The 27498-nt window shown below is 48.1% G+C and overlaps 1 protein-coding gene across 1 annotated transcript in view; it reads right to left on the bottom strand.

The window, feature by feature from the left end:
- LOC132582634 (dual specificity protein phosphatase 22-A-like) overlaps nt 1-16895 on the bottom strand; it is a 57364-nt gene extending 40469 nt beyond the window's left edge. The window contains exons 1-3 of the mRNA XM_060254299.1: nt 16820-16895; nt 4735-4768; nt 2047-2129 (exon numbers count right to left, since the gene is read on the bottom strand). Of these exons, the coding sequence (XP_060110282.1) occupies nt 2047-2129; nt 4735-4768; nt 16820-16840 (138 nt within the window). The 5' untranslated portion in view covers nt 16841-16895. The remainder of the gene's footprint in view (nt 1-2046; nt 2130-4734; nt 4769-16819) is intronic.
- Between the last annotated feature and the right edge of the window lie 10603 nt (nt 16896-27498).

The following is a 27498-nucleotide window of genomic DNA, read 5'->3' as shown; positions in this document are numbered from 1 at the left end:
CAAGAAGCGCCGGCGCACCCAAAAGAGCCGGCGACTTCTGTCGTAAAAGCCGCTCAAAACGTTTTCCTGCTTCTTGGCGGTTTCCATTTGAGCGGGTTTCGCGACGGAAGTCGCCGGCTCTTTTGGGTGCGCCGGCGCTTCTTGTGCGAAATCCGCGCAGATCCTCCGGTGTGAAGAGGGTGGTCGCGCCAGTAAAAGGTCAGTGCGAAAACGCTCATGGAGAATTGATCCACGGGTATCTGGAGCTCTGGGGGGGGGGCTGTTTTTTGGGGTAGAGGCACCAAATTTTCAGTATAGCATCTAGTGCCTCTCCCCAAAATACCCCCCAAGTTTCAATGAGCCCCAGATACCCGCGGATCAATTCTCCATGATTTTCTATGAGAACAAATCTCCACAGGGAATAACAGAGCGTTTTCGCACTGACCTTTTACTGGCGCGACCACCCTCTTCACACCGGAGGATCTGCGCGGATTTCGCACAAGAAGCGCCGGCGCACCCAAAAGAGCCAGCAACTTCCATCGCGAAACCCGCTCAAACGGAAACCGCCAAGAAGCAGGAAAACGTTTGAGCGGCTTTTGCGACGGAAGTCGCCGGCTCTTTTGGGTGCGCCGGCGCTTCTTGTGCGAAATCCACGCAGATCCTCCGGTGTGAAGAGGGTGGTCGCGCCAGTAAAAGGAGTGCCTCAGGGAGCGGTTCTCTCCCCGATGTTATTTAACATCTATATGCGACCTCTTGCCCAGATTGCCCGAAGGTATGGGCTGGGGTGTCACCAGTATGCGGATGACACCCAGCTCTATCTACTTATGGACGGCCGACCGGTCTGCGCCCCAGAAAACCTGGACCGGGCACTACAGGCCGTGGCTGAGTGGCTCAGACTGAGTGGACTAAGACTGAATCCTGCGAAGACAGAGGTCCTTTGTTTGGGCCGTCGTGGTCCAGGGGGGGAAATCCCCCTACCAGCTTTTGACGGTGCGCCGCTGATGGCGGCGGACAGGGTCAAAAGCCTGGGGGTGCTACTGGAGCCGTCCCTAAAGATGGAGGCCCAGATAGCAGCCACTGCCAAGTCCGCGTTTTTTCATCTTAGGCGGGCAAGGCAGTTGGCCCCCTTCCTGGACCGCGACGACCTAGCAACAGTGATCCATGCTACGGTCACCTCGAGGTTGGATTACTGCAATGCCCTCTACATGGGGCTGCCCCTGTGCCGGACCCGGAAATTGCAGCTGGTGCAGAATGCCGCGGCCTGGCTGTTATTGGGCCTCCCAAAGTGGGGGCACATTCGGCCGGGTCTTCGGGCTCTGCACTGGCTTCCAATAATATACCGGGTCCGGTACAAGGTGCTGGTCATTACCTTTAAAGCCCTATATGGCCTGGGACCTGCCTACCTGAGGGACCGTCTCTCCCCACACGTTCCCCAGAGAGTACTGAGGTCTGGGACGCAAAACCTTCTCACCATCCCCGGGCCCAAAGAAGTCCGTCTCAAGACAACCAGAGACAGGGCCTTCTCTACAATGGCCCCCACATGGTGGAACCAGCTGCCGGAAGAGGTGAGGGCCCTGCGGGATCTTACTCAGTTCCGCAGGGCCTGTAAGACAAGCCTCTTCCGGCTAGCCTACGCCTGACTAGATTAATGTGGCTTATCAGACTTTAGTGAAATATACGGTATAGTTTTAATGTTAAGATTTTAAGGTTTTTAAATGTTTTGACTTTTTAACTGTAACAATTTTGCACTTTGTGTATTGTTTTATCGTTTGTTGTGAGCCTCCCTGAGCCATTTTATGGGAAGGGCGGGATATAAGTCATAGAATAAATAAATAAATAATAAATAAGTGCGAAAACGCTCACAGAGTTCCCAGCAGACATTTCCCTCCCCTCCTCCCGCTTTCTGACGACCCTGAAGCCAGGGGAGGACCTCCAAACTGGGGGATCCCCTGCCCCCCACCTGGGGATTGGCAATCCTATTTGGCAGGGAAGGTGAGATATAAATCCAATAAATCAAATCAAATCATAGTAATTCTGCTCAGGATTCCCTGTCCCCTCCGTACTCACCTCCAGCTGGGCCTTGGCACTGTTGTGAACAGACAAGATGTGGGTGATCCGGTGCTTCCCCAGGCTCTCCCTGTCTTCAGAATCTATAAGCAGACAAGAAAAAAAAAAAACCTAGTTTCAGAGCATAACCATGTTGGTCTGCAGCTAAGGTTGCCAGCAGGGCTTTTTGTTGCAGCACGAACTCCTTTGCATATTAGGCCACACACCCCTGATGTACAGTAGGCCCTGTAGGAGATAGGCCATATCAGGGTAGGGTTGCAAAGTCCAATTTAAGAAATATCTGGGGACTTTGGGGGTGGAGCCAGGAGACTTTAGGAGCGGAGCCAGGAGACATTGGGGTGGAGCCAAGATCAAGGCTGTGACAAGCATCACTGAACTGCAAAGGGAGTTCTGGCCATCACATTTAAAGGGACAGCACACCTTTTCAATGCCTTCCTTCCATAGGAAATAATGAAGGGTAGGGGCACCTTCTTTTGGGACTCATAGAATTGGACCCCCTGGTCCAATCTTTTTGAAACTTGGGGGATATTTTGGGGAGAGGCACTAGATGCTGTACTGAAAATTTGGTGCCTCTACCTCAAAAAACAGCCCCTCCAGAGCCCCAGATACCCGCAGATCAATTCATTATTTTCTATGGGAATAAATCTCCATAGAGAATAACGAAGTTCCCAGCAGACATTTCCCTCCCCTCCCGCCGCTTTCTGACGACCCTGAAGCGGGGGGAGGGTCTCCAAACCGGGGGATCTCCTGCTCCCACCTGGGGATTGCAAACCCTATATCAGGGGTGTGTGACCTAATATGCAAAGAAGACGACGATGACTACATTGGATTTCTATCCTGCCCTCCGCTCCGAATCTCAGAGTCTCAGAGCGGCTCACAATTTCCTTTCTCTTCCTCCCCCACAACACATACCCTGTGAGATGGGTGGGGCTGAGAGTGCTCTCCCCGAAGCTGCCCTTCCAAGCACAACTCTTGCGAGAGCTCTGGCTGACCCAAGGCCATTCCAGCAGGTGCAAGTGGAGGAGTGGGGAATCAAACCCGGTTCTCCCAGGTAAGAGTCCACACACTTAACCACTACACCAAACTGGCTCTTTCAGCCACCCTTTCAAGGACAACCTCTGCCAGAGCTATGGCTGACCCAAGGCCATTCCAGCAGGTGCAAGTGGAGGAGTGGGGAATCAAACCCGGTTCTCCCAGGTAAGAGTCCGCACACTTAACCACTACACAAAACTAGGAGTACCTTCTGCTGCTGCAAAAAAAGCCCTGGTTGTTGGTGTATTTTGGGTTGATTTTGTCTTTCCCTTGTTTATCTTTCATCTGAGTTTTTAACCAGACCCGTCCACAGCAGGGTACACATTGTTTCCCCCTTCCTCTATTTTATCCTTGTAGCAACCCTGTAAGACAGGGGTGGGGAACCTCTGCCCAAAGGGCTGTATATGGCCCTCGAGGTCACTTGGTGTGGCCCTCGGGGATTGCTGGGCTGAATAGGGTTGCCACGTCCAATTCAAGAAATATCTGGGGACTTTGGGGGGTGGAGCCAGGAGACTTTGGGGGTGGAGCCAGGAGACTTTGGGGGTGGAGCCAAGATCAAGGCTGTGACAAGCATAATTGAACTCCAAAGGGAGTTCTGGCCATCACATTTAAAGGGACGGCACACCTTTTCAATGCCTTCCTTCCATCGGAAATAATGAAAGATAGAGACACCTTCTTTTGGGGATCATAGAATTGGGCCCCCTGGTCCAATCTTTTTGAAACCTGGGGGGTATTTTGGGGAGAGGCACTAGATGCTATACGGAAAATTTGGTGCCTCTACCCCAAAAAACGGCCCTCCCCCAGAGCCCCAGATACCCGTGGGTCAATTCTCTATGATTTTCTATGGGAATAAATCTCCATAGGGAATAATGAGTTCCCATCAGACATTTCCCTCCCCACCCCCCGCTTTCTGACAACCCTGAAGCGGGGGGAGGGCCTCCAGACCGGGGGATCCCCTGCCCCCACCTGGGGATTGGCAACCCTAGGGCTGAACCGAGCCATGTGGCAGCCTCCCTGGGGCCTGGCTGGCCAGCGAGGATCATGGGTCTCAGCTGTGCTGTGCGGCAGCCTCCCCAGGGCCAGGCAGGGATCACAGGGCCCAGATGTACTGTGCGGCAGCCTCCCTGGGGCCTGGCCGGCCGGCCAGAATTGCTGCAGGGCCTGGAGAAGTTACTGTCACAGTTCAGTTTGCACTTGATTATCCCAGATGGTGTGACCTAATATGCTAATATTAGGGGATGTGGTCTAATATGCTACTCAGTTCCTGCTGGGCTTTTTCTACAAAAAAAACCCTGGACGTATGCATTTGCCTAGGGCGGCGGGCTGTGTGTGTGTGTGTGCGCCAAATTAGGCTCTCCCCACATGACTTCAAATAGAAAAACAATCATTTGCATTAAATTTTCTGGCCTGAATCATTCGCCCTCGGTGGAGCACTGTTTTTTAAGTTGATCATTTTTAATGGCCCGCAAATGATGTTATAAATCTCCATATGGCCCTTGGCAGAAAAAAGATTCCCAACCCCTGCTGTAAGATAACTGACAGCTGCTGAGATCCACAGTGAAGTAAGCGAACAGACCCAGGGGTCCTAATCCAACATGAGCGCCTGTCGCCAAGGTGTTCTCAGAGAGAGACAAGAAGCCGCTTCAAAACACTTACCCCTGATGTTTCCAAGGTACAGGCCCTCCACGATCTGAAAAGAGGTCAAGAGGAAGAGTTAGCACTGGAAATGTTGTAGCTTGCAGGGTTGCCACCTCTGGGTTGGGAAATTCCTGGAGATTTGGGGATGGAACTTGGGAAAGGCAGGGTTCGGAGAGGGTAGAGAATTCGCCAGGGTCCAGCACTAAGAGCCCCGTGGCGCAGTGTGGTAAAGCTGCAGTGCTGCAGTCTGAACTCTCTGCTCACAACCTGAGTTTGATCCCGATGGAAGCTGGGTTCAGGTAGCCGGCTCCAGGTTGACTCAGTCTTCCATCCTTCCGAGGTCGGTAAAATGAGTCCCCAGCTAGCTGGGGGGAAAGCGTAGATGACTGGGGAAGGCAATGGCAAACCACTCCGTAAAAAGTCTGCCGTGAAAACGTTGTGAAAGCAACTTCACTCCAGAGTCGAAAATGACTGGTGCTGAAGAGGGACCCCTGAATAATTAATAAATTCCCCTATAATAATAAATGAAAATATGCTCTTGCCTTTAAAAGCAAAAAGGATGTCTGATGCAACTTAGTTTTATTCAGAACTTAGTTTTATTCAGAACGTAAGCTTTCGTGTGCATGCACACTTCTTCAGACAAGGAATGAGGTACAGTAAGCAGAGCCACATATAGCTGGTGGGGTTTGGAATGCCAAGTGGTACGAAGTTAAAATCCAATAGCAGAATAGTAAAATTAACAAATTCAGAAAACCTGATCTGGGTTGCATTAGCGTGGGAAACCATAAAACAGTAACATGTCAGAATGTGAGAATGCCTGTTAATTATTCTATTGCTAGTAAACCTGGGTCAAAATGAGGGCATTTCTTTCCCAGAAGTTTTTCCTTATCAAGAAGAAGAAGGAGAAGATATTGGATTTATATCCCGCCCGCCACTCGGAAGAGTCTCAGAGTGGCTCACAATCTTCTTTCCCTTCCTCCCCCACAACAGACACCCTGTGAGGTGGGTGGGGCTGAGAGGGCTCTCACAGCAGCTGCCCTTTCAAGGACAACCTCTGCCAGAGCTATGGTTGACCCAAGGCCATTCCAGCAGCTGCAAGTGGAGGAATGGGGAATCAAACCCGGTTCTCCCAGATAAGAATCTGCACACTTAACCACTACATCAAACAAGGGATACTGGCTGTTTATCTCATTACATATACTAAACCCATCTTCCACTATATTTTAATGTATTTTTTCCTAATGGCAAACTAGAATGATGTATATATTTATGTTACATGTTAAAAGGTAAATTAGTTGGACAGGAAAAACTTCTGGGAAAGAAATGTCCTCATTTTGACCCAGGTTTATTAGCAATAGAATAATTAACAGGCATTCTCACATTCTGACAAGTTACTGTTTTATGATTTCCCACGCTAATGCAATCCAGATCAAAGGTTTTCTGAATTTGTTAATTTTACTATTCTGCTTTTGGATTTTAACTTTGTACCACTTTGCATTCCAAACCGCACCAGCTATATGTGGCTCTGCTTACTGTACCTCATTCCTCGTCTGAAGAAGAGTGCATGCACACGAAAGCGTACGTTCTGAATAAAACCAAGTTGGTCTTAAAGGTGCCATCGACTCCTATTTCGTTCTACTACTTCAGACCAATGCAACTGCCTACTTGGATCTACCTGTCCTCCATTATTTCCAGTGAAGAGAGGGCAGTTAAAAGGAGCACGGTCCCTTTAAATGTGAGGGCCAGGACTCCTTTCAGAGTCCAATTGCGCTTGTCACAACCTTGTTCCTGGCTCCACCCCCAAAGCCCCCTGGTTCTGCCCCCAGAGTTCCCAGATATTAACTGAGCCAGCCCTGGCAACCCTGTGACCCACAGTGACCTTTTGAAGCAGACCGGGTGTGACTTTAGACCACGAGCAAGGGCTCTGTCTTGGAGGCACCCGGGTTCTGTTTCGAATTGCTATAACGACAGCTTTCTCCAAACACCCCACAGGCTCTGCTCCAAGGTAGTGTCCAAGGGGCTATTTTTAAACTCTCGCCAGAACTTTTAGTTTAGTTTAGTTTATTTATAATTTATATCCTGCCCTTCCCACCAAAGTGGCTCAGGGCGGCTCACAACATAAAATCCAACATAAAAATATTAAGTTTAAGCATTTAACACAGTTAAAACATTTAAAACATTAAAACATTAGGGATAGCAGAAATCTTATAGGACTACACTTAGTTTCCTGTGCCGGTTAGTTATAAGCCAGCCGGAAGAGGGTTGTCTTACAGGCCCTGCGGAACTGAGCAAGGTCCCGCAGGGCCCTCACCTCTTCCGGCAGCTGATTCCACCAGGAAGGGGCCATAACAGAGAAGGCCCTGTCCCTAGTAGATTTTAGGCGGGCTTCCTTTGGCCCGGGGATAACGAGAAGATTTTGGGTTCCCGATCTCAGTACTCTCTGGGGAACATGTGGGGAGAGACGGTCCTTCAGGTAGGCAGGTCCTAGGGCATATAGGGCTTTAAAGGTAATAACCAGCACCTTGTACCGGACTCAGTATATTATTGGCAGCCAGTGCAGAACCCGGAGCCCCGGCCGAATGTGCTCCCATCTTGGGAGCCCCAATAACAGCCAGGTCGCGGCATTCTGCACTAGCTGCAACTTTCGGGTTCGGCACAAGGGCAGCCCCATGTAGAGGGCTTGGACATCCTAGCTTTGGAACATGTGAATTCCGCCTCTCACTCTTTCCTCCAGTTTCTGAAGAACAGGCAATATCCATCGTGGGTCATATTTTCCTATAAGGCACTCCCAAAATGTTAGGAAAGGGAACATCTTCTGCTGGAACAACGTTGCTTGATAATAGCCCCCAGGCGTTATTTGGGAGAAAAAGAGGTGCCGGAGCTCATTAGCACACAAGGTTGCCAATCCTCAGGTGGGGGCAGGGGATCCCCTGGTTTGGAGGCCCTCCCCCCCGCTTCAGGGTCATCAAAAAGTGGCAGGGGGGGGAGGGAAATGTCTGCTGGGCACTCCGTTATTCTCTATGGAGACTGATTCCCATAGGGTATAATGGAGAATTGATCCATGGGTATCTGGGGCTCTGGAGGGGCTGTTTTTTGGGGTAGAGGCACCAAATTTTCAGCATAGCATCACCTCCCTCTCTTCAAAACACCGCTCCAGTTTCAAAAAGATTGGACCAGGGAGTCAAATCCTATGAGCCCCAGAAAAAGATGCCCCTATCCTTCATTTCCTATAGAAGGAAGGCATTTAAAAGGTGTGCGGTCCCTTGAAATGTGATGGCTGGAATTTCAATCATGCTTGTCACACCTTTGCTCCTGGCTCCACTCCCAATGTCTCCTGGCTCCACCCCCAAAGTCCCCAAATATTTCTTGAATCGGACTTGGCAACCCTATTAGCACAACTCATTAGCCCAACTCATTAGCATATGCCGCACACCCCCGACATCGCTGGAAGGTGTACTAAATTCTATCGACTCGGCATCTATCTCCAAAGGCTTCTTGAATTCTAATTATTACACGAAACCTTCCTCTCGTTATACTTTTTAAATGACTTTCTCCTCTGTGGCCACAATCGGCACGATGAAGATTTCCATCTGACTGCTTTATGCATTTTGATTATTTCCCCACTTTTTTTGTGGGGGAAAAATATTAGCAAGTTTGTCAAATCTTAGGCGCTCAGCAGAATTCTCACAGGAGGTTTGAACCATGGAATCCAGGCTCCATCCCCAAAATTCCGGAACTTTCCCAACCTGGATCTGACAACTCCGAATATTTGTAGCCATGTAGAATTGATTTTCTTTTAACAAAATCAGGATTCAGACTTCTGTGCATGATATAAATCCCCTTGCTGTGTGATTTGACTAAGCAGGGGTGGCCAACGGTAGCTCTCCAGATGTTTTTTGCCCTCAGCTCCCATCAGCCCCAGCCAGTATGGCCATGCTGGCTGGGGCTGATGGGAGTTGTAGGCAAAAAACATCTGGAGAGCTACCGCTGGTCACCCCTGGACTATGGCATCTATTTTAAACATTTTTATGTCTGATTTCCCCCTGATTAGGGACCCCAAGACAGTAAACGTGAAAACATTTAATCACTGGAATGGAATGCAAAATAGTTTATAAAATAATTCAGGAAGGAAAATGTAGGGCTCATTTGGTAGAAAAAGAGATGCCAGAGCTCATTAGCACAGCTCATTTGCAAAGGGTAGAATTCTAGCAGGAGCTCCTTTGCATATTAGGCCACACCCCCTGATGTAACCGATCCTCCAAGAGCTTACAAGGCTCCTTTTTGCAAGGTCCTGGAGGATTGATTACATCAGGGGTGTGTGGCCTAATTTCAGCAAAATTCTGACGGGGGGGAGGGGGTTGAACAATGGAGTCCAGAAGCAAGTTTTTTGTGGGGTTTTTTTGGGGGGGTGGGATAAGAAAGAAAGAGCACAATAAAATTTAGAGGTTCTGGAGTTCCGCTCCTGTGAGCTCCTGCCCTAACTGGAGAGCCAGTTTGGTGCAGTGGTTAAGTGTGCGGACTCTTCTCTGGGAGAACCGGGTTTGATTCCCCACTCCTCCACTTGCAGCTGCTGGAATGGCCTTGGGTCAGCCATAGCTCTGGCAGAGGTTGTCCTTGAAAGGGTGGCTGAAAGAGCCAGTTTGGTGTCGTGGTTAAGTGTGTGGACTCTTATCTGGGAGAACTGAGTTTGATTCCCCACTCCTCCACTTGCACCTGCTGGAGTGGCCTTGGGTTAGCCATAGCCCTGGCAGAGGTTGTCCTTGAAAGGGCAGCTGCTGTGAGAGCCTTCTCCAGCCCCACCCACCTCACAGGGTGTCTGTTGTGGGGGAAGAAGGTAAAGGAGATTGTGAGACGCTCTGAGACTCTTCGGAGTGGAGGGTGGGATATAAATCCAATATCTTCATCTACCTCACAGGGTGTCTGTTGTGGGGGAAGAAGGTAAAGGAGATTGTGAGACGCTCTGAGACTCTTCGGAGTGGAGGGTGGGATATAAATCCAATATCTTCATCTACCTCACAGGGTGTCTGTTGTGGGGGAAGAAGGTAAAGGAGATTGTGAGACGCTCTGAGACTCTTCGGAGTGGAGGGTGGGATATAAATCCAATATCTTCATCTACCTCACAGGGTGTCTGTTGTGGGGGAAGAAGGTAAAGGAGATTGTGAGACGCTCTGAGACTCTTCGGAGTGGAGGGTGGGATATAAATCCAATATCTTCATCTACCTCACAGGGTGTCTGTTGTGGGGGAGGAAGGTAAAGGAGATTGTGAGACGCTCTGAGACTCTTCAGAGTGGAGGGCGGGATATAAATCCAATATCTTCATCTACCTCACAGGGTGTCTGTTGTGGGGGAGGAAGGTAAAGGAGATTGTGAGACGCTCTGAGACTCTTCGGAGTGGAGGGTGGGATATAAATCCAATATCTTCATCTACCTCACAGGGTGTCTGTTGTGGGGGAGGAAGGTAAAGGAGATTGTGAGACGCTCTGAGACTCTTCAGAGTGGAGGGCGGGATATAAATCCAATATCTTCATCTACCTCACAGGGTGTCTGTTGTGGGGGAGGAAGGTAAAGGAGATTGTGAGACACTCTGAGACTCTTCGGAGTGGAGGGTGGGATATAAATCCAATATCTTCATCTACCTCACAGGGTGTCTGTTGTGGGGGAGGAAGGTAAAGGAGATTGTGAGACGCTCTGAGACTCTTCAGAGTGGAGGGCGGGATATAAATCCAATATCTTCATCTACCTCACAGGGTGTCTGTTGTGGGGGAGGAAGGTAAAGGAGATTGTGAGACACTCTGAGACTCTTCGGAGTGGAGGGTGGGATATAAATCCAATATCATCTTCTTCTAAATGAGGCCAGCCAGTAATAGTTATTGGGGAGGGGGGGTTTCTGCCAAACGAAATGAAAAAGAAACACGACAGATTCTGAAATTCACACGTTTTGTGACATTATCATGAAAGCCAGCCAACTTGCCTTGACAAGGAAGCAAAGACTTCTTAAGCCTGAGGAAGAAAGAAAACCCAGCAACAACACAATCTTTTCAAGGAGTGGTGAGACGGGTTCAGCCTTCAACTGGCATTTCTAACTAGGTCACCAGATCTAATTTTAATTCAGGCAAGCAGCAACTTTCCTTGTTATTTGGAGAGACAAGCTGTAACGAATCTCTCTGCCGGGGCTGGCGGCTGGGGAAATTCACATTCCTGTACGTTAAAAATGGACCCCTAAAACCCATGTTGAATGTATGTGATATTGTTGCAAGACTGAGGAAAGGTGTTGCCAAGTCTGACTCAAGAAATATTTGGGGATTGTGGGGGTGGAGCCAGCCAGGAGACTTTGGGGGTGGGGCCAGGAGAATTTGGGGGTGGAGCCAGGAGCAAGGGTGTGACAAGCACAATTGAACTCCAAAGGGAGTTCTGGCCATCACAGTTAAAGGAACCACACACCTTTTAAATGCCTTCCCTCCATTTGGAAATAAGGAAGGATGGGGGCACCTTCTTTTGGGACTCATAGAATTGGACCCCCTGATCCAATCATTTTGAAACAAGGGGGATGTTTTGAGGAGAGGCACCTGATGCTATGCTGAAATTTTGGTGCCTCTGCCTCAAAAAAAACAGCCCCTGTAGCCCCAGATAGCTACAGATCAATACTCCATTATACTCTAAGGAAATTGGTCTCCATAGGGAATAATGGAGTGCCCAGCAGACATTTTCCCCCCATACTTTCTGACAACCCTGAAGCAGGGGGAGGGCCTCCAAACTGGGGGATCCCCTGCCCCCACCTGGGGATTAGAATTACAATAGAGAGAATCACGGAGAGAATGAAAACCCAAAGAGAAACGGTGGCAAAATAACGGACACAATTGTTAATCAATTTCCAATGATTTAAGTATGAGACTTCAAAGCACTGATTGTTATAATCCAGTCCAACTGTTAATATATCAAGGTAAGTATATGTAAATCATTTCCAAAACGCATCCAAGCACACACCTCACTAGAACAAATTGCTTAAAGTGCTTCGTGCTACAAAGTGCTTGTAGGTCGAAGTGCCTGTGCAGATTTTTCTTCCCAAAAGGAACGAATCCAAAGATTCCCCGACGTCCCTCTGACGGAGCCCGGAGCCGGCAGGACGCCTGTCGCACCGTTTCCACTGTCTTTATCAAAGAGGGATATCCAAATCGATGTATTCCACAATGGCACTATTAGCAAAGACTAAAGCTAATACAAGCACGCAGTATCATTCCTAAGGCGTATTACCGCAACATACATCCAAACTGGGAGATCCCCTGCCCCCACCTGGGGATTGGCAACCCTAGGACAGTGAGATCTGCACAAATTCCAGGCAATGAACTACTGGCAGGAGTTCCGGGGAGTAGAGATGCCAGGTGGTGCCCCCTGGCCATCAGAAGGGAATGGAGTAGGGTTACCTGGAGAGGGGGCAAGGACCTCTGTGGGGTACAATGCCATAGAGCCTACCCTCCAAAGCAACTGTTTCCTCCAGGGGAACTGATCTCTGTAGTCTGGAAATGAGCTGGAATTCTGGGGGTTCTCCAGGTCCTACCTGGAGGCTGACCCCTCTACCAGATAGGATTTTTGCAACTACTGCTCTTCCCGAAAGAGACGGACAGTTTTTGATTTCTGAACTTGTTCAAAATCATCTTTGCTATTGCATCTAGTGCAGCGCTGCCCATTTGCAGGATCGCGACCCGGTGCCGGGCCACACAAGCCTCAATGCCGGGTTGCCAGGGGTAGCTGGGCTGCCCCCTCCCCTCTTTATTTATGTTCGGTGCCACAATGCAGTGCCGCGCTCCAGCCCCTGCCCCCCATGCCGCCACCAACTGTTGCACTCTCTGACTATCCTCTAAGCAGAGGATGCTCAGAGAGCGCTACAGAGACTGTGTACTGGGCAGAAGACCTCCCCAGTCCCTCTCTGATGTTTAGAAACATCAGAGAGGGCAGGGAAAGCTCATGGTTGGTGCTCAGTATCGCTCCCTGATCATCCTCCACCCTGAGGACGATCGGGGAGCGATACTGAGACTGTGTGCTGGCCAGAAGCCTTCTCCTGTCCCTCTCTGATGTTTGGAAACATCAGAGAGGGTGGGGAAAGCTCCTGGCCGACATGCAGTCTCTGTATAGCTCCCTGAGCATCCTCTTCCCGGACCACAGGGAAAAAAACGGGCCATGGGGGGGAAAGTTTGGGAAACCCTGATCTAGTTCATTTGGGTTGCTACTCCTCTGTGCGCTCAGAGCTCTCCTTGATGATAACATTCGGTGTTTAGAACATCTCCTGAGCTTGAAAAGCCTCCCAAACTGTTTATCTCAGCCATTCTAGCCCATAAAGTAAGCGAGTTGCTCAGTTCCCATCTGCTGCAGGCGGAGAGAGCAAAGCTTGCTTAGGGCTGTTTAGTGATGCTCGTAGTATGGGCAAGGGGAGGGACGGTGGCTTTAGGGGAGGGATGGTGGCTCAGTGGTATCTGCTTGGTAAGCAGAAGGTCCCAGATTCAATCCCCGGCATCTCCAACTAAAAAGAGTCCAGGCAAATAGGCTGAAAAACCTCAGCTCGAGACCCTGGAGAGCCGCTGCCAGTCTGAATAGAGAAGACTGATTTTGATGAACCCAGGAGGGTCTGATTCAGTAGAAGGCAGCTTCATATGTTCATATGTCTAAGGGGAGAGATGGTGGCTCAGTGGTATCTGCTTGGTAAGCAGAAGGTCCCAGGTTCAATCCCCGGCATCTTCAACCAAAAAGGGTCCAGGCAAGTAGGTGTGAAAAACCTCAGCTTGAGACCCTGGAGAGCCGCTGCCAGTCTGAGTAGACAAGACTGACTTTGATGGACCAAAGAGGGTCTGATTGAGTATAAGGCAACTTCATGTATGTTCATATATGACATGCAGATAATAATAATATTTAATTTATATCCTGCCCTCCCCTAAAGGAAAATCTGCACAGGCACTTTGATCTACAAGGCTCAGGGTGGCTCACAACATAAAAGCTTCAACAAATAAAGCAATGCATATTATAAATCATACATTAAAGCCACCTAAGTTGGTTTGGTGCTAAAATCTTGATGTTGCGCATCTTACAGTTTTTCCGTGGCAATGGTATTCCTACAACAGTAGTTTCCTTCTTAAGTAAAGGCCAGCTGGAAAAGAGTGGTTTTGCCGGCCCTGCGGAATTGGGCAAGGCTCCGCAAGGCCCGCACCTCCTCTGGTAATTGGTTCCACCAGTGAGGGGCTACAATCGAGAAGGCCCTTTCTCTGGTGACTTTCAGTCTGGCCTCCCTCGGCCCGGGGATTACCAATAGATTTTGAGGACCAGATCGCAGTATTCTCTGGGGAATATATGGGGAGAGACGGTCCCTAAGGTAGGCAGGTCCTTGGCCATATAGGGCTTTAAAGATGATAACCAGCACCTTGTAACGAATCCGGTACACTATTGGCAGCTAGCGCAGTTCCCATAGTCCCAGCTGTATGTACTCCCACCTAGGGAGCCCCAATAACAGCCTGGCCGCTGCGTTCTGCACTAGCCGTAGTTTCCGCGTTCGGCACAGGCAGGGGCAGCACCCATGTAGAGGGCATTACAGATAGAAATGAACCTTACCAAATATGGACTGCATTTATTGATTTACTTCAGTTTATATCCTGCCTCTCTCTCCAATGGGGACCCAAACTGGCTTAGGTCATTCTCCTCTCCTTCCTCGTATCCTCACAACAACCCTGTAAGGTAGGTCAGGCCGAGAAGGTGTGACTGGCCCAAGGTCACTCAGCAAGCTTCTATGGCAGAGTAAGGATTCGAACCTGGATCTCCTAGATCCTAGTCTAACCACCACACCGCACTGGCCAGCAGCTGGTGACGTGATAGAGGTTTACAAGATAATGCATGGGATGGAGAAAGTAGAGAAAGAAGTCCTTTTCTCCCTTTCTCACAAGACAAAAACTCATGGGCATTCGATGAAATTGCTGAGCAGACAGGTTAAAACGGATAAAAGGAAGTACTCCTTCACCCAAAGGGTGATTAACATGTGGAATACACTGCCACAGGAGGTGGTGGCGGCCACAAGCATAGCCACCTTCAAGAGGGGTTTAGATAAAAATATGGAGCAGAGGTCCAGTATGCTGATGACACCCAGCTCTATCTACTGATGGACGGCCAGCCGACCTGCGTCCCGGAAAATCTAGATCGGGCACTATATGCCGTGGCTGAATGGCTCAGACTGAGCGGGCTGAAGCTTAACCCTGCGAAGACAGAGGTCCTTTGCTTGGGTCGCCGCGGTCCGGAAAGGGGAATCCCCCTACCAGCCTTTGACGGTGCGCCGCTGATAGCGGCGGACAGGGTCAGGAGCTTGGGGGTGCTGTTGGAGCCTTCCTTAAAGATGGAGGCTCAGATAGCAGCCGCTGCCAAGTCCGCGTTTTTTCACCTTAGGCGGGCAAGGCAGTTGGCCCCCTTTTTGGAGCGCGACGACCTAGCAACAGTGATCCATGCCACGGTCACCTCGAGGTTAGACTACTGTAATGCCCTCTACATGGGGCTGCCCCTGTCCCGAACTCGGAAATTGCAGCTGGTGCAGAATGCCGCGGCCCGGCTGTTATTGGGTCTCCCAAAGTGGGAACACATTCAGCCGGGTCTTCGGACCCTGCACTGGCTTCCAGTAATATACCGAGTCCGGTACAAGGTGCTGGTTATCACCTTTAAAGCCCTATATGGCTTGGGACCTGTCTACCTGAAGGACCGTCTTTCCCTGCACGTTCCCCAGAGAGTACTGAGGTCGGGAACACAAAATCTCCTTACTATCCCTGGGCCGAAGGAAGCCCGTTTGAAATCCACCAGAGAAAGGGCTTTCTCTGTTATGGCCCCTACATGGTGGAATCAGCTGCCGGAAGAGGTGAGGGCCCTGCGGGACCTTGTACAGTTCCGCAGGGCCTGTAAGACGACCCTCTTCCGGCTAGCCTATACCTAGCTTGAGAATTTTAATGTAACTTGCCGGATTTCTTTCTTTTATATATAGTTGAAATATTTATTAATATTTATTAATATTTATTGATAACCATGGTTTTATCCGTTTTTATCTGTTTTAAATGTTGATCCCTTTATATGTTTAAGTACTGTAATTTTGTTGGATCTATCACTGGAAGCCGCCCTGAGCCACTTGTGGGAAGGGCGGGATATAAATCCCAAATAAATAAATAAAATAAAATCAGTGGCTATTAGTGTGTGTGTGTGTGTGTGTGTGTATAATTTTTTTTTGGCCACTGTGTGACACAGAGTGTTGGACTGGATGGGCCATTGGCCTGATCCAACATGGCTTCTCTTATGTTCTTATGTTAAACCCCAGTACAAGCCAATCCCCATGTGGGGACAGATGATCCTCCGGTTTGGAGGCCCTCCCCCTGTTTCAGGGTCATCAGAAAGTGGGGGGTGGGGATGTCTCCTGGGCACTGTGTTATTCCCTATGGAGATCAATTCCCATAGGGCAGGGGTGGCCAACGGTAGCTCTCCAGATGTTTTTTGCCTACAACTTCCATCAGCCCCAGCCATCAGCCATGCTGGCTGGGACTGATGGGAGTTGTAGGCAAAAAACATCTGGAGAGCTACCATTGGCCTCCCCTGCCAGAGGGTATAGGGTGGCCTCTGTGCTATTATACCAGCTGAACTCCCTCCCCTCTCCAAAATCCAGGCTCCAACCCCCCTCAAATCTCCAAGTATTTTCTAACCTGGGGTTGGAAACCCTATGCCAGGGGCGGCCAAACTTGCTTAATGTAAGAGCCACATAGAATAAATGTCAAACGTTTGAGAGCCGCAAGGCATGCATCAACTATTTGAGAGTTGCAAAACAGGAACGTCAGATGTTTGAGAGCCACAAGGAAGGGAAGGTGGAAAGAAAGCTGGAAAGAAAGCAAATAGATAGCAAGGGAGGAAGAGGCGGAAAGCAAGCAACTTCACCACTGCCGGCTGGCTTGGCTTGGAGAAGTGCTTGAAAGAGACAAATGCCTTCTCTCAGCAGGGGTTTAAGAGCCACACAATAGGTGTGAAAGAGCCGTGCCCTACGCCTCCCCCACTCAGTCATTGCCCCCTCTCTTGTCCACCCTAAAGGATCTGCGAGGGGCTGTACCTTACTCATACCGGACCCCATGACGGCTTTCCGTTCCTGGCACACAGGGCCACAGATCACTGGCACTCGGGCTTCCCCTTGGGAACCTGCAGCACAACACACAAAAAAGAGAAAAGAGAACACATCCATTGGGGGCTGAGGCTCGTTTTGTGGGCCAGGTTCAATCCAAAGGTCATTTGCGCCCTCCCCCCCTCCAGAAGTGGTGAGCGAGAGAACAAGCCCTTCAGTCCACTGACCCGCTCTCTCTGCTGGATCTCCGGTGACAAGCCGCAGTCCGGGAGACTGCCAAGAAAAAGTAGAAGCGTTAGTATATTAGGGATATATTAAGGGTCAGGGGAAGATGAAGCCTGGGGCGGCTCAGGTTTCTCTTCCAGGTCGGCAGGATCTGGCCCTACCAGCTGTGACAGGCGATCTGCCGTGCTGAGTAGTTCTTGTGGGAGGGGGGGACTGGGTGTTCCCCCCTCCTTTTGTGTTTCCCTCTCTGCTTTTGAGTGAGTCATCTCACTGCATGTGTTGCCAAGTGTACTGTGGGCTGTTGCAGTGCAAAAATCCAGGCTTAAAACGAAGGGGTGTGTGTGTGAATTAGGAATGCCAAATCCAATTCCAGAAATATCTGGGGACTTTGGGGGTGAAGCCAGGAGACTTTGGGGGTGGAGCTAGGAGCAAGGTCGTGACAAGCATAACTGAACTCCAAAGGGAGTTCTGGCTATTACATTTATGGGGACTACACACCTTTTAAATGCCTTCCCTCTGTTGGAAATGTAGGATAAGGGCACCTTCTTTGGGGGGGTTATAGAACTGGACCCCCTGGTCCAATCTTTTTGAAATTTGGAGGGTAGTTTGAGGAGAGGCATTGGATACTATGTTAAAAATTTGGGGCCTCTACCTCAAAACACAGCCCCCCAGAGCCCCAGGTAACTGCAGATCAATTCTCAATCATCCCCTAAGGGAATCGGTCCCAATAGAGAATAATGGAGTGCCCAGCAGACATTTCCACACCCCCCCCTGCTTTCTGATGACCCTGACGCAGGGGGAGGGCTTCCAAACCAGGGGACTCCTTCCCCCACCTGGGAATTGGCAATCCTAGGGGTGATACTGCACTGAACAACTGGGGGAGGCTCTCCGGAACGAGTTATTTTCTGATGGAGGGGGCAGTGGCGGTAATCCAAGCTCTACCTTTGGGCCTCCGGTGTTGTTTGGCTTTGGGGTTCTGGCAACCGTGCCAGGAAGCAAATGAGGCTGCAGAGATCCTGCCAATTTCCAAGGAACCGGCTCCTTTTCTGCTGCAGCCCATTTTGTCCTGCCAAAAGATTTCCATTCATTTCCAGCTTGGGGTTTCAGGACCGGCTTCCAAAGGGATGACAAGGGACGGATGAGAATGTTAAGAGTACAAGAAGAGCTCTGCTGGATCTAACCAATTGCACCCCCCCACACCTAGTCCAGCATTTGGGTTGCCAGGTACAACTCAAGAAGTATCTGGGGGCTTCAGGGGTGGAGCCAGGAGACTTTGGGGGTGGGGCCAGGAGCAAGGGTGTGATAAGTATAATAGAACTCTGAAGGGAGTTTTGGCTGTCACATTTAAAGGGACCGTGCTCCTTTTAAATGCCCCCTCCCTTGGAAATAATGAAGGCTAGGGGCCCCTTCTTTGAGGGCTCATAGAATTAGACCCCCTGGTCCAATCTTTTTGAAACTTGGGAGGCTTTTTTGGCGAGAAGCACTGGATGCTATGCTGAAAATTGTGAGGAAAAGCCCCCCTACTTTTCATACATGTGAACATCATGATCACCAGCGTGGTTGCCAGGGTGCCTGGAGATTTGACTCTCACACATCTGCTCTAAAAAGTGGACTTTGCTTACAGTTTCTAAGGCTTATATGGCAGCCTTTGCATTCTACATCTCTGAAGGGTGTGAGCCAGAACTACAGACCTGCTCCAGCTGCTTCTTGTGTGCCCAGTCTTGGCCACTGCAGTAGAAGAAGCCAGGCCACCATGTTTCCAGCCTGGCTCCATGGACCTAAAGCTAACAACAGCAGAATCCATCTTGCTTTCCTGATCCAAGCATACCCTGCCAGGCTAGACTCATCCCTTCTTAGTGGGAAAGTCACACGTACACACCCTGAGCCTGCAAGCAACCCATCTGTTTTATGAATGGATTAATAGCTCAACTGTTGATCCTAATTGCTCAGCAATACCAGAACAATAAATCTTGCCCAGCAGAAGATGAGATAAGAGGAAGGACATCTCCTGTCTTCATCAAGTCTTTTGTCTAACTCGGGTGGTACCTAGGCCAGCATTTTCCCCTATTGTCACCTTCCCAGCTAATCCCATTTAATCTTAAGTATCCAGCCATTCCCATTCTCACCCCAGTCTAATACCTTGGAGCCGCCCCAGGCAGCATCGCAGCTTGGAAATTTCCAGCTTCACCAGACTAAGGTGAAGTTCATTGGTCAAAACTGGCATCCAATTAGGTGTCAGCAAGGGATGTCCAGCCTCCTTGGTCATCATAGAGCCTCCCCCTGCTCCTCCCCTAGACCTCCCAGTCCCTTAGGGTCTGAGGAAGCCTATTTAACCTCTGACCCAACTCCACTCATGTGTGCTTCTATTCAGCAACCCACCTTCCGCTGTCTAGATCCATCCCCAATTCTGGCCACAGTGTTGGGTCCATTTCCCCTGTCCTCTTAAGTCGCCATTGGAAACCTTCCTGGAAGACTACGATGGTAAATATGACCCTGTTTGTCTACCCATATATGTTCCCCTATCAATCTATCTGTGTTTCCTAGACCTGTGTGAATGTGTGAGTGTTTTGTATTTTTACCTTGTATGAAAGAAACATTATTCTAAATAAATCACAATTGGTTTTCATTAAATTAGAGTCCCTTTATTGAGCATTGACTCTCTGATCGGTTGAGCCTCGTATACACAGATAATAAAAGATTCCTTTTTAGGGCCAGCTGTCTCTCAATCTAATTCCCCAATCTCATTTTGAGAGCAGTTTCCCTAACAGAAATTGGTGGAGAAAGCGTTGGCATTATCCTGTTTGTGTGAACACACGCGTGTCTTCATACAGACAGACGTAAGGTTGCACCGTTCAGAGAGTCTTGCTAGCGAGGCTATTGCGTGAGTGATTGAGTGAATGAGTTCTGTGTGAACGGCTCTAGCGAGCATCTCTGTACTTGTGGGTTGGGCTGCCCCCATTTCTATCATTCAACTGGACTTCTCAGCCGCACCTAGGAGGCCAGGCACCTCGAAAGAGGACTGAGCCCGATAGAACGCAAGGGGGAAGTCCCGTGAAGTCTGGCCGCCGTCCCGAGGCCTTCTAAACGCGTCTATCGTGGGAGGGAATGTAAGGACAGGCTAGGATTGTTTAAGACCTGGAAAGAGCGCCCTTCCCTTCTCCTTTTTCTTTAGAGCTTAGTGCACACACGCACACACACTACATACACACTCAGACACTTGCACACACACACCCAAGTCCTTACACGAGTCTAGGCCAAGGCTAGTCTAAGGCACCCGACAGTCAAGAAGGCAGGCGGGCCAGTGGACCGATGCAATCTGACTGACGGGCAACATTTTGGGCCGAGGCGCAACCGGTGGTTGGCTCGTGCCTTCATTTTGGGTCGAGGCGCAGCCGGCGGCTGGCTCGTTCCCTTAACTGTAGTTGAGGCGCAGCCGGCGGCTGGCTCACTACCCTTTCTTTGGATCGAGGCGCAGCCGGCGGCTGGCTCGTTCCCCTAACTGTAGTTGAGGCGCAGCCGGCGGCTGGCTCACTACCCTTTCTTTGGATCGAGGCGCAGCCGGCGGCTGGCTCGTTCCCCTAACTGTAGTTGAGGCGCAGCCGGCGGCTGGCTCACTACCCTTTCTTTGGATCGAGGCGCAGCCGGCGGCTGGCTCGTTCCCTTAACTGTAGTTGAGGCGCAGCCGGCGGCTGGCTCACTACCCTTTCTTTGGTCAAGGCGCAGCCGGCGGCTGGCTTGACATTTAAACCCCTAACCAAAGTCAATTAAAGAAAACTAACTAACATACGCCGCCATGCAACGCTTGGCCGAGAAGGAAGAAATCCCCAAGCTAGAAAAGTGGCTGATAAAGAAAGGAGATAACCCTTGGAAGAAGGGAGCCTTTGGCGAAGGCCCAGACCCCCTTCAGACCCTCCGAGAGACCTTAGACGAATTAAGCAAAGACAAAAAGATCAGCTCTGGAAAAAAAGATCTTTTTGCCACATGGGGCTTGTTTGAAGCCCTACGGGATAGCACTACCCTGAATAAGCAACTCAGGGAACAGCTTACCCAGAGGGAAGAGCAAATAAAACAGCAAGAGGTGCAGATAGAAAGAAAGGAACAAGAATTAGAGGCAAGCCTTAAGAGACATGCAGAGGTGCTGGAGGATGAGTTCCGGAAGCATACAGCGGAAAAGGAACTCTTACTCCAGTCCCACGCCGCAGAGATAAATAGGCTAGCTGAGGAAAACAATAGCTTGGACCTCGACTGGCAACATGCAAGTCGAACCATAGAGGAGATTAAAGCAGAGAAACACACCTTAAATTTAGTACACCAAGACACCATGTCCGCTCTAAAAAAGGCCCAATCGCAGGTAAAGGCGTTGGGAAAGGAGCTGGAGCAAACAAAAGACCGAAATAATAAGTTGCAACATGCCGTTGAGATCGCCACAGAAGCGGTGAGAAAAAACAAAGAAGCAGCCAATCATGAGGCATGCAAAAAGGAGATCGCTCTCCTGCAGAATAAGATAGACCGCAAAAATGCTCTCATAGCGGCTGTCTCTCCATCCAGCCTCTATGCTTTTTCATCAGATGAGGAAAGTGAGGATGAGGAGGTAACCAAAGTTAGTGGAACTGCCCCCGCCCTGGTATGTCCGGTAATCACTCGACAGACCACCACCAGACATGGGAACGGCAAGGAGACAGTACAGGTGGTAGAAGGAAATAAAAACAGCTCAGCCCCAGTCCGTCCTGTGGTCACTAAAAAGACCACAGCCAGAAAACAGAATGAAGCTGAATCTGTAAAAGTAGTGAAGGAAACCAGATCTTGGGGAGCAGAGGACATTAAAATGACTGCTAGCTTCCTTGGCCCCTATAACATAGACACCTCAGTGTTGTGGATGGCCAGCGCTAGAATTCACTACAAAGAAGCCTCCTTAACTGAATTAAACCATGTGCTGAGATTATGCGCCTCAGGCCCTGAACTAGACAAAGTAAGAAATGTAATGTATCGCCTGAACCTGTCTAATGCCACCATCTTAGAATGGATGGCTGAGGTACTATCTGCCACCTGGGATGGAGAGGATATAAAAGATTTCTACCATCAGACCTTACAAGGTCATGATGAGCATCCAGTGAGCTATCTAATAAGGAAGAAATTCCTAGCAGAAGCAGCTAAGGTAGTATTACCCAAAGACAATGGGGAACCAGATTATGAGAATCAAAATTTCATATCCGATGTGATCAGAGGTCTCAATATACCCACCTTGAGGTGCTATGGCATAACAGCCCTGGTAAACACCACCTGGAAAGATCTAGAGGCTAATCTTGACAGAGTTGGCAATTTTATGGAAAGAGAGAGTAGAATGAAAGCTGACTATGCAAAAAGGGAAATAGTTCATGAAGACTACACAGCTAGATTAAGTGCTCATGAGAAGGAGATAGCAAATTTAACCCACTCTCTCCATGAGGTCAAATGGAGACTGGAGAATGCTTTAAAGCATGCCCAAGTCTCTGAACAAAGAGTTGCTGTTTTAGAAACACAGCTCACTCAGGCACAATATAATCAAGAGCAGGGTGGGCATGGAAAAGAGAGCCAGAACTGGAAGTTCCAAAACAATGGCCTTGGTTCCAGCTCTTCTTGCCATCCCCAGCTTGCCCCAAAGGTTCCCCTTCACAAGCAGGCTTATGCTCCTAGGCAGACACAGTCAGCCTCTGGGCAACCCTGGCCTCAGCGGACCCCTCGAGACAAAGTCAGAATGGCAGCTTGGTCCCAGCTTAGAGCCACTGGAGCAGACATGAGGCAGTTTGATAAGCAGCCCACACATGTGCTACTTGCTGCACTTTCAGAAGCCATGAAGCCACCAGGGCACATGGCTCCCAGAGCCACAGGGTTTGCAGAAAATGGAGATAGCCTCCCCAAAGCTACTGCTTTGGAAGATTTCCCTAATAAGGAAAGGGTAGGGAAACTTACAAATCCTACTCATGAAAAGGATTTAGAAATCCAACAGCTTGCTGAGAAAAATCAGGAACTTCAGCAAAAGTTAGAAGCTAGTAAAGAAAAGGAAACTGCCAGTCTCCTGCAACATGTCCTGGAGTCTTGCAGGGCCACAGAGAGGAGACTGGAAATTCTGGAAGTGCTGGATAAAAGGAAATATGGCGGGGCAAACCCAGCAATGCAGCCCCAGACTTCTTTCCCCCATGAACATGAGAAAACAGTCCCTATTTCAGTTCTCTTACCCCAGAATCATGAAGGAAATGTGGTCTCTGAGCCTATGCAGAGTTCCACAATCATGGCACAAGGTATTCATTTTAGCAAGGACTTGCTCCAGACACTCCTACATGAGCAAGTCTCAGCCCTTCTGGCTAGAAATTTACTGTCTTTATCTCATCCCATTTGGGGAATTTGAAAGCCAGAATTCTGTGGAACTTCAGAGAATAGTAGTCCCACATGGGCAGGCAAGGTTCCTTTGTCTCTGAACCTCCCCCCACCCAAAGGAGAATCTAACATCTAGACTTGAATGTCTCTTAAAACAGAGAGATCTGGCTTTATTAGGTTTAAAGGTAACAAGGGCGCTTTTCCCTTGACTAAATAAGAAAACATACAAGCAATGACTTGGACTTCAATTAGACCAGGCCATTTCTCCAGGTGAGGCCTGGAGATCTCCTGGAATCCCAGCAAGGGTTCCAGCCTGCAGAGTTAGTTTTCTCTGCAGGGTAATGGGAGCTTGATGTAATATCTTCAGTTTAACCCTTTAAGAATGCCAGCATCAAGTACCTGAGAAAGAGAGACTGCACTAGTTTTTGTTAATTCAAAGCATTCAGAGCAAAATGTAAGAAACTGACTGTTTTTAACTTTCAAATTGGCTGAATGAAAATCTGTGAAACTCCCAAGTTCATCTTCCTCTCTCTTGCTTATAAAGTCAGAAAATATTTATTGCCTCAGTTCTATGAATTTTAAATGGTATAGCCTCTGAGCTTGTACAGAGTGCCTGCAGATTGGCCCAAATAGAACTGGCTAAAGTATTGCAAATGCTCAGCACTCTTGCCATCAGGAAGAAATGCTAATTGTTCTCCCTCTTGCTCAATGGAAATCTGTAGCAGTAAAGATTTGATAAGTAACTAAGGCAAAGGAATAGAATTTTAAATGCATTGCCCTGAGAAATTAAATTTTTGTTTATCTCAGGTCTCCTTAAGGTACAAGCAACTCAGTGTCTTTGAGAGAGAGAGCCTCATTGTCTTGTAAGAAGTGTTGCCTCTCCTTCTCAAAGGTCACAGCAACACAAGACAGCTAACCTCAAATGGGCAAGTCTGTCATTTAAATCTGAAAGTACAGAAAGGAGAACCTCCAGCTGCAAGAGCAGCAACAACTAATGTAGTACTGATTGGCAAATCTCCTGCAGACCCTCTTGAAAATAAAATCAGCCAAATTCAGCTTGAGTCAAAGAAACTGGAAAAGAGTTACAATTTTGAGCCCCACCCAGGCAGAAAGCTCATTATTCTCCTCCTCCACCTTTCTTTGTAAAAATTTATCAGGATTAGATAAGAGTACTGGCCAAATCCATTGTGTCTGTTTTAGCCTTTTGTTAAAGCTAAGCCCTCACTTTACCCAAGAGGGAAGGAATTTTGGTTTGTCTGTTAAAACCCTCCCCGCCTTCTTCATCTAGGGGGGGTGGAAATACAGTTGAGGTATTTTTTTTGTGCTATTTTGAATTCTCATCTTCTGATTTTGGGTCTAAAAAGATATAATTTCAAAAGTTTTTCATTACCAAACTTTTTTTATATTGCAGTCTCTCACAGAGACAGCCTCTTCCCAGCCAGAGAATACCTGGGTGGAAGATGTGCATACTACTGTGTTTTTGTAAGGTCGCCAGTCTCCAGGTGGGACCTGGAGGTCTCTCCCAAAATCATAGCCTTTTCCCCAGTACATTGAGGCTAAGCCTCTGGAGGAAATAAGTGTCCAAGGAAATGGACTGCATGCCTTGTGATTTTCAAATTTGACCCAAATTTCTAGAAATCTCCAGCCTGGAGCTGGCATCCCACAGCTCTACTTACAGCCAATCCTTCTCTGCTAGAGAAAATCCTCTGCCTGTAAACTGCCCTAATACTAGGAGTTCTCCTAGATTAGAAGCTTTCTTTCTGTTATTTTTGCTGTACCTTTTAAGTCTTAAAAATATTTTTCTAGTGACTGGTACCAATCTCTCCTATACTTAGATTTTGTAGCTTTGATTTTAAGGGAAACACTTTTAAGAAATTGCTCCTCAAAGTCTATTGGGCATTCCCAGTGCTTTGCTTTGCAATCTGTGGGCCCTTTGCTGGGCATTGGAGCTCAGAAAATTTTATCTCACAAATTTTGGTTCCTACAAGAAGTGTAGGACATCTGTACACTTCCTTGGGGTAAAATTACCCTCTCCCTGTGCTTTTTCTCTCTTAAGCCTCAAGGACTAATACTCTGGTTGTTGGCAGAATTCCTGAAAGCTCTTGGTTTCCATTAGAAATCTGGATTCCTCAAATGTACTTCAACTATTGATATCTTCATTTTCTCTCTGAATGCCATTTGCATCATCAATCTTCCCTTTTTGCTATTTGGTGAATCTTGAGTTTTAATTTTAGTTTAATCCAGTCTGCCTGTGGAAAGAGGTATCCACATGATCTTAAGAGGCCCCAACTTGTGGGCTCAGTATCTTTGTTTGGTCTTAAGTAATATAATGACCAATGGATGGTTCTGCCTCCACCTATAATATATATCTTGTTAGAGCTAGACTTTCTCTGAGCGAAAACCCTTTTCTATTTTCCATGTTCTCAAGGAAATGAGCAATAACCTGTTAGATTCTTAATGTAGATTCCTCAGGGTTCATTTCTAATCATGATTTTCTTCTTGCTACTAAATGTCTTTTGTGTTATCTTTGCATCTATAACCAGATGGCTGAGCCTATCAAGGTTTTCCAAATTAAGTCTTGTTGTATTATGCTCAAATTTTGGTCTACTTGGTATTTCTGATAGCATGTTGCCTTCCAGCAACACATTCTTTGCACTCTGTGTATGCACAGAGGAAAATCGTTCTCTGGCACAAGCCTTAAACCTGGAGCATTGTGCCATCATCTTAGTTTTGCCTTTTACTCCATAAAGGGTTTCTTCTTAAAGGGATATGCTTTCATGCCTCAAGTCTTTCTTTTGACTTGTCCTTGCAACAACTCAGCATTTTTCTCTTGGTACCACAGATGCCTTGCCCCATCTTTTCTCTTTTTATGAATTGCTTAATTTGTTTGTCAAGGTGAATTAACCATAATTTGATTTCTAGGATTTGTTTTGTTAAGTTTGCTCATCTTTTCTTTCCATATAGATGTGCAGGGAATCTGGACCTGCAAATCAAGTCTAATGCATGCTCAGTAGTTCTAAGAGTTGTTGATAGTCCTGTTAAGAATTGTTTTATGTATGTGTAACCATTATGTTGCTTTTCAGAATTCTTGTTTTGTTAAGTTTTTGTTGAAATCTGTGCTCACATGTGAGATCGTTTTAGCTGAACTAGCCCAGAGAAAAACTGGATGTAGTGGGACCTGATCACCTCACTTAGGTCCAGGTTTTAATTTCTCTGCTCTAGCTCACCTGCCATTTTGGGTATGATCCCTCTCATATAAAGCTAGCTAGCATTGTTCTATTGAGGCCTCAGTTTTTGTTTTTGCAGTTTTTCTATTGTTTTGACAATTTATTATATTCCAAAGCTATAGCAAAGGTTTTATTCTGTCTCCTCTCTTCTTTGTGGAACTATTTTCATTATGGGGGACGCCCCAAACTATGGTCATTTTCCTGGAGCTCCAAGCTTGCGCACAATGTTTTATTTTAAGTTTTATGCTGCAACAAAGTATATTTGGGGTTGTGTTTTCTGAATTGTGTATGTTACTTTCCTTCCTTGACAAGGAAAAAGCCTCCTAAAGTCCTGAATGATTAATGTAATAGGCAAACCTGCCCAATGCAGGCCCCTAACATGACATATGTAAGCTTGTGACGTAAAAGCTCACTGGTCACCACACTCTGGACAGGAGGACACTTCACTAATAGCTTTTTAAGATTCCTTTCTTCATGGTTGAATGTATGCATTTTTGATCTGCTTTCACTGCTCCCTACAATGGTACAGAATCATCTCCATGTTGTCATGTGTGAATGTTTTTGGTTCCTTTTTGGTTCTTTCCTCAAAGCCCACTGTTGCTCTATGGACCATCGGTGATACAGGCAGAAAAGCACCATTGCCAAGTCCATGCTGGGTTACAGGAAGAATTCCCTTTTAGCAACAATAAAGACAGATTTTGCTGGGGGCTAGGGGGGGTGGGAAGACTCTTTGGTTCACCCTCCACTAGGACTTTCACATACCCAATAGGTACATGGAAGAAGATCCTCTTCAAACCCCAGCTTATCAAGGGGGGGGGGAAGAAGAAAAGAAGACTCAAGATTAAGATATGGATTCACTTGTAA

Source organism: Heteronotia binoei, chromosome 14, assembly GCF_032191835.1.
Source record: "Heteronotia binoei isolate CCM8104 ecotype False Entrance Well chromosome 14, APGP_CSIRO_Hbin_v1, whole genome shotgun sequence".
In the NCBI taxonomy this organism is placed as follows: domain Eukaryota; kingdom Metazoa; phylum Chordata; class Lepidosauria; order Squamata; family Gekkonidae; genus Heteronotia; species Heteronotia binoei.
This window is presented reverse-complemented; position numbering and strand designations above follow the sequence as displayed.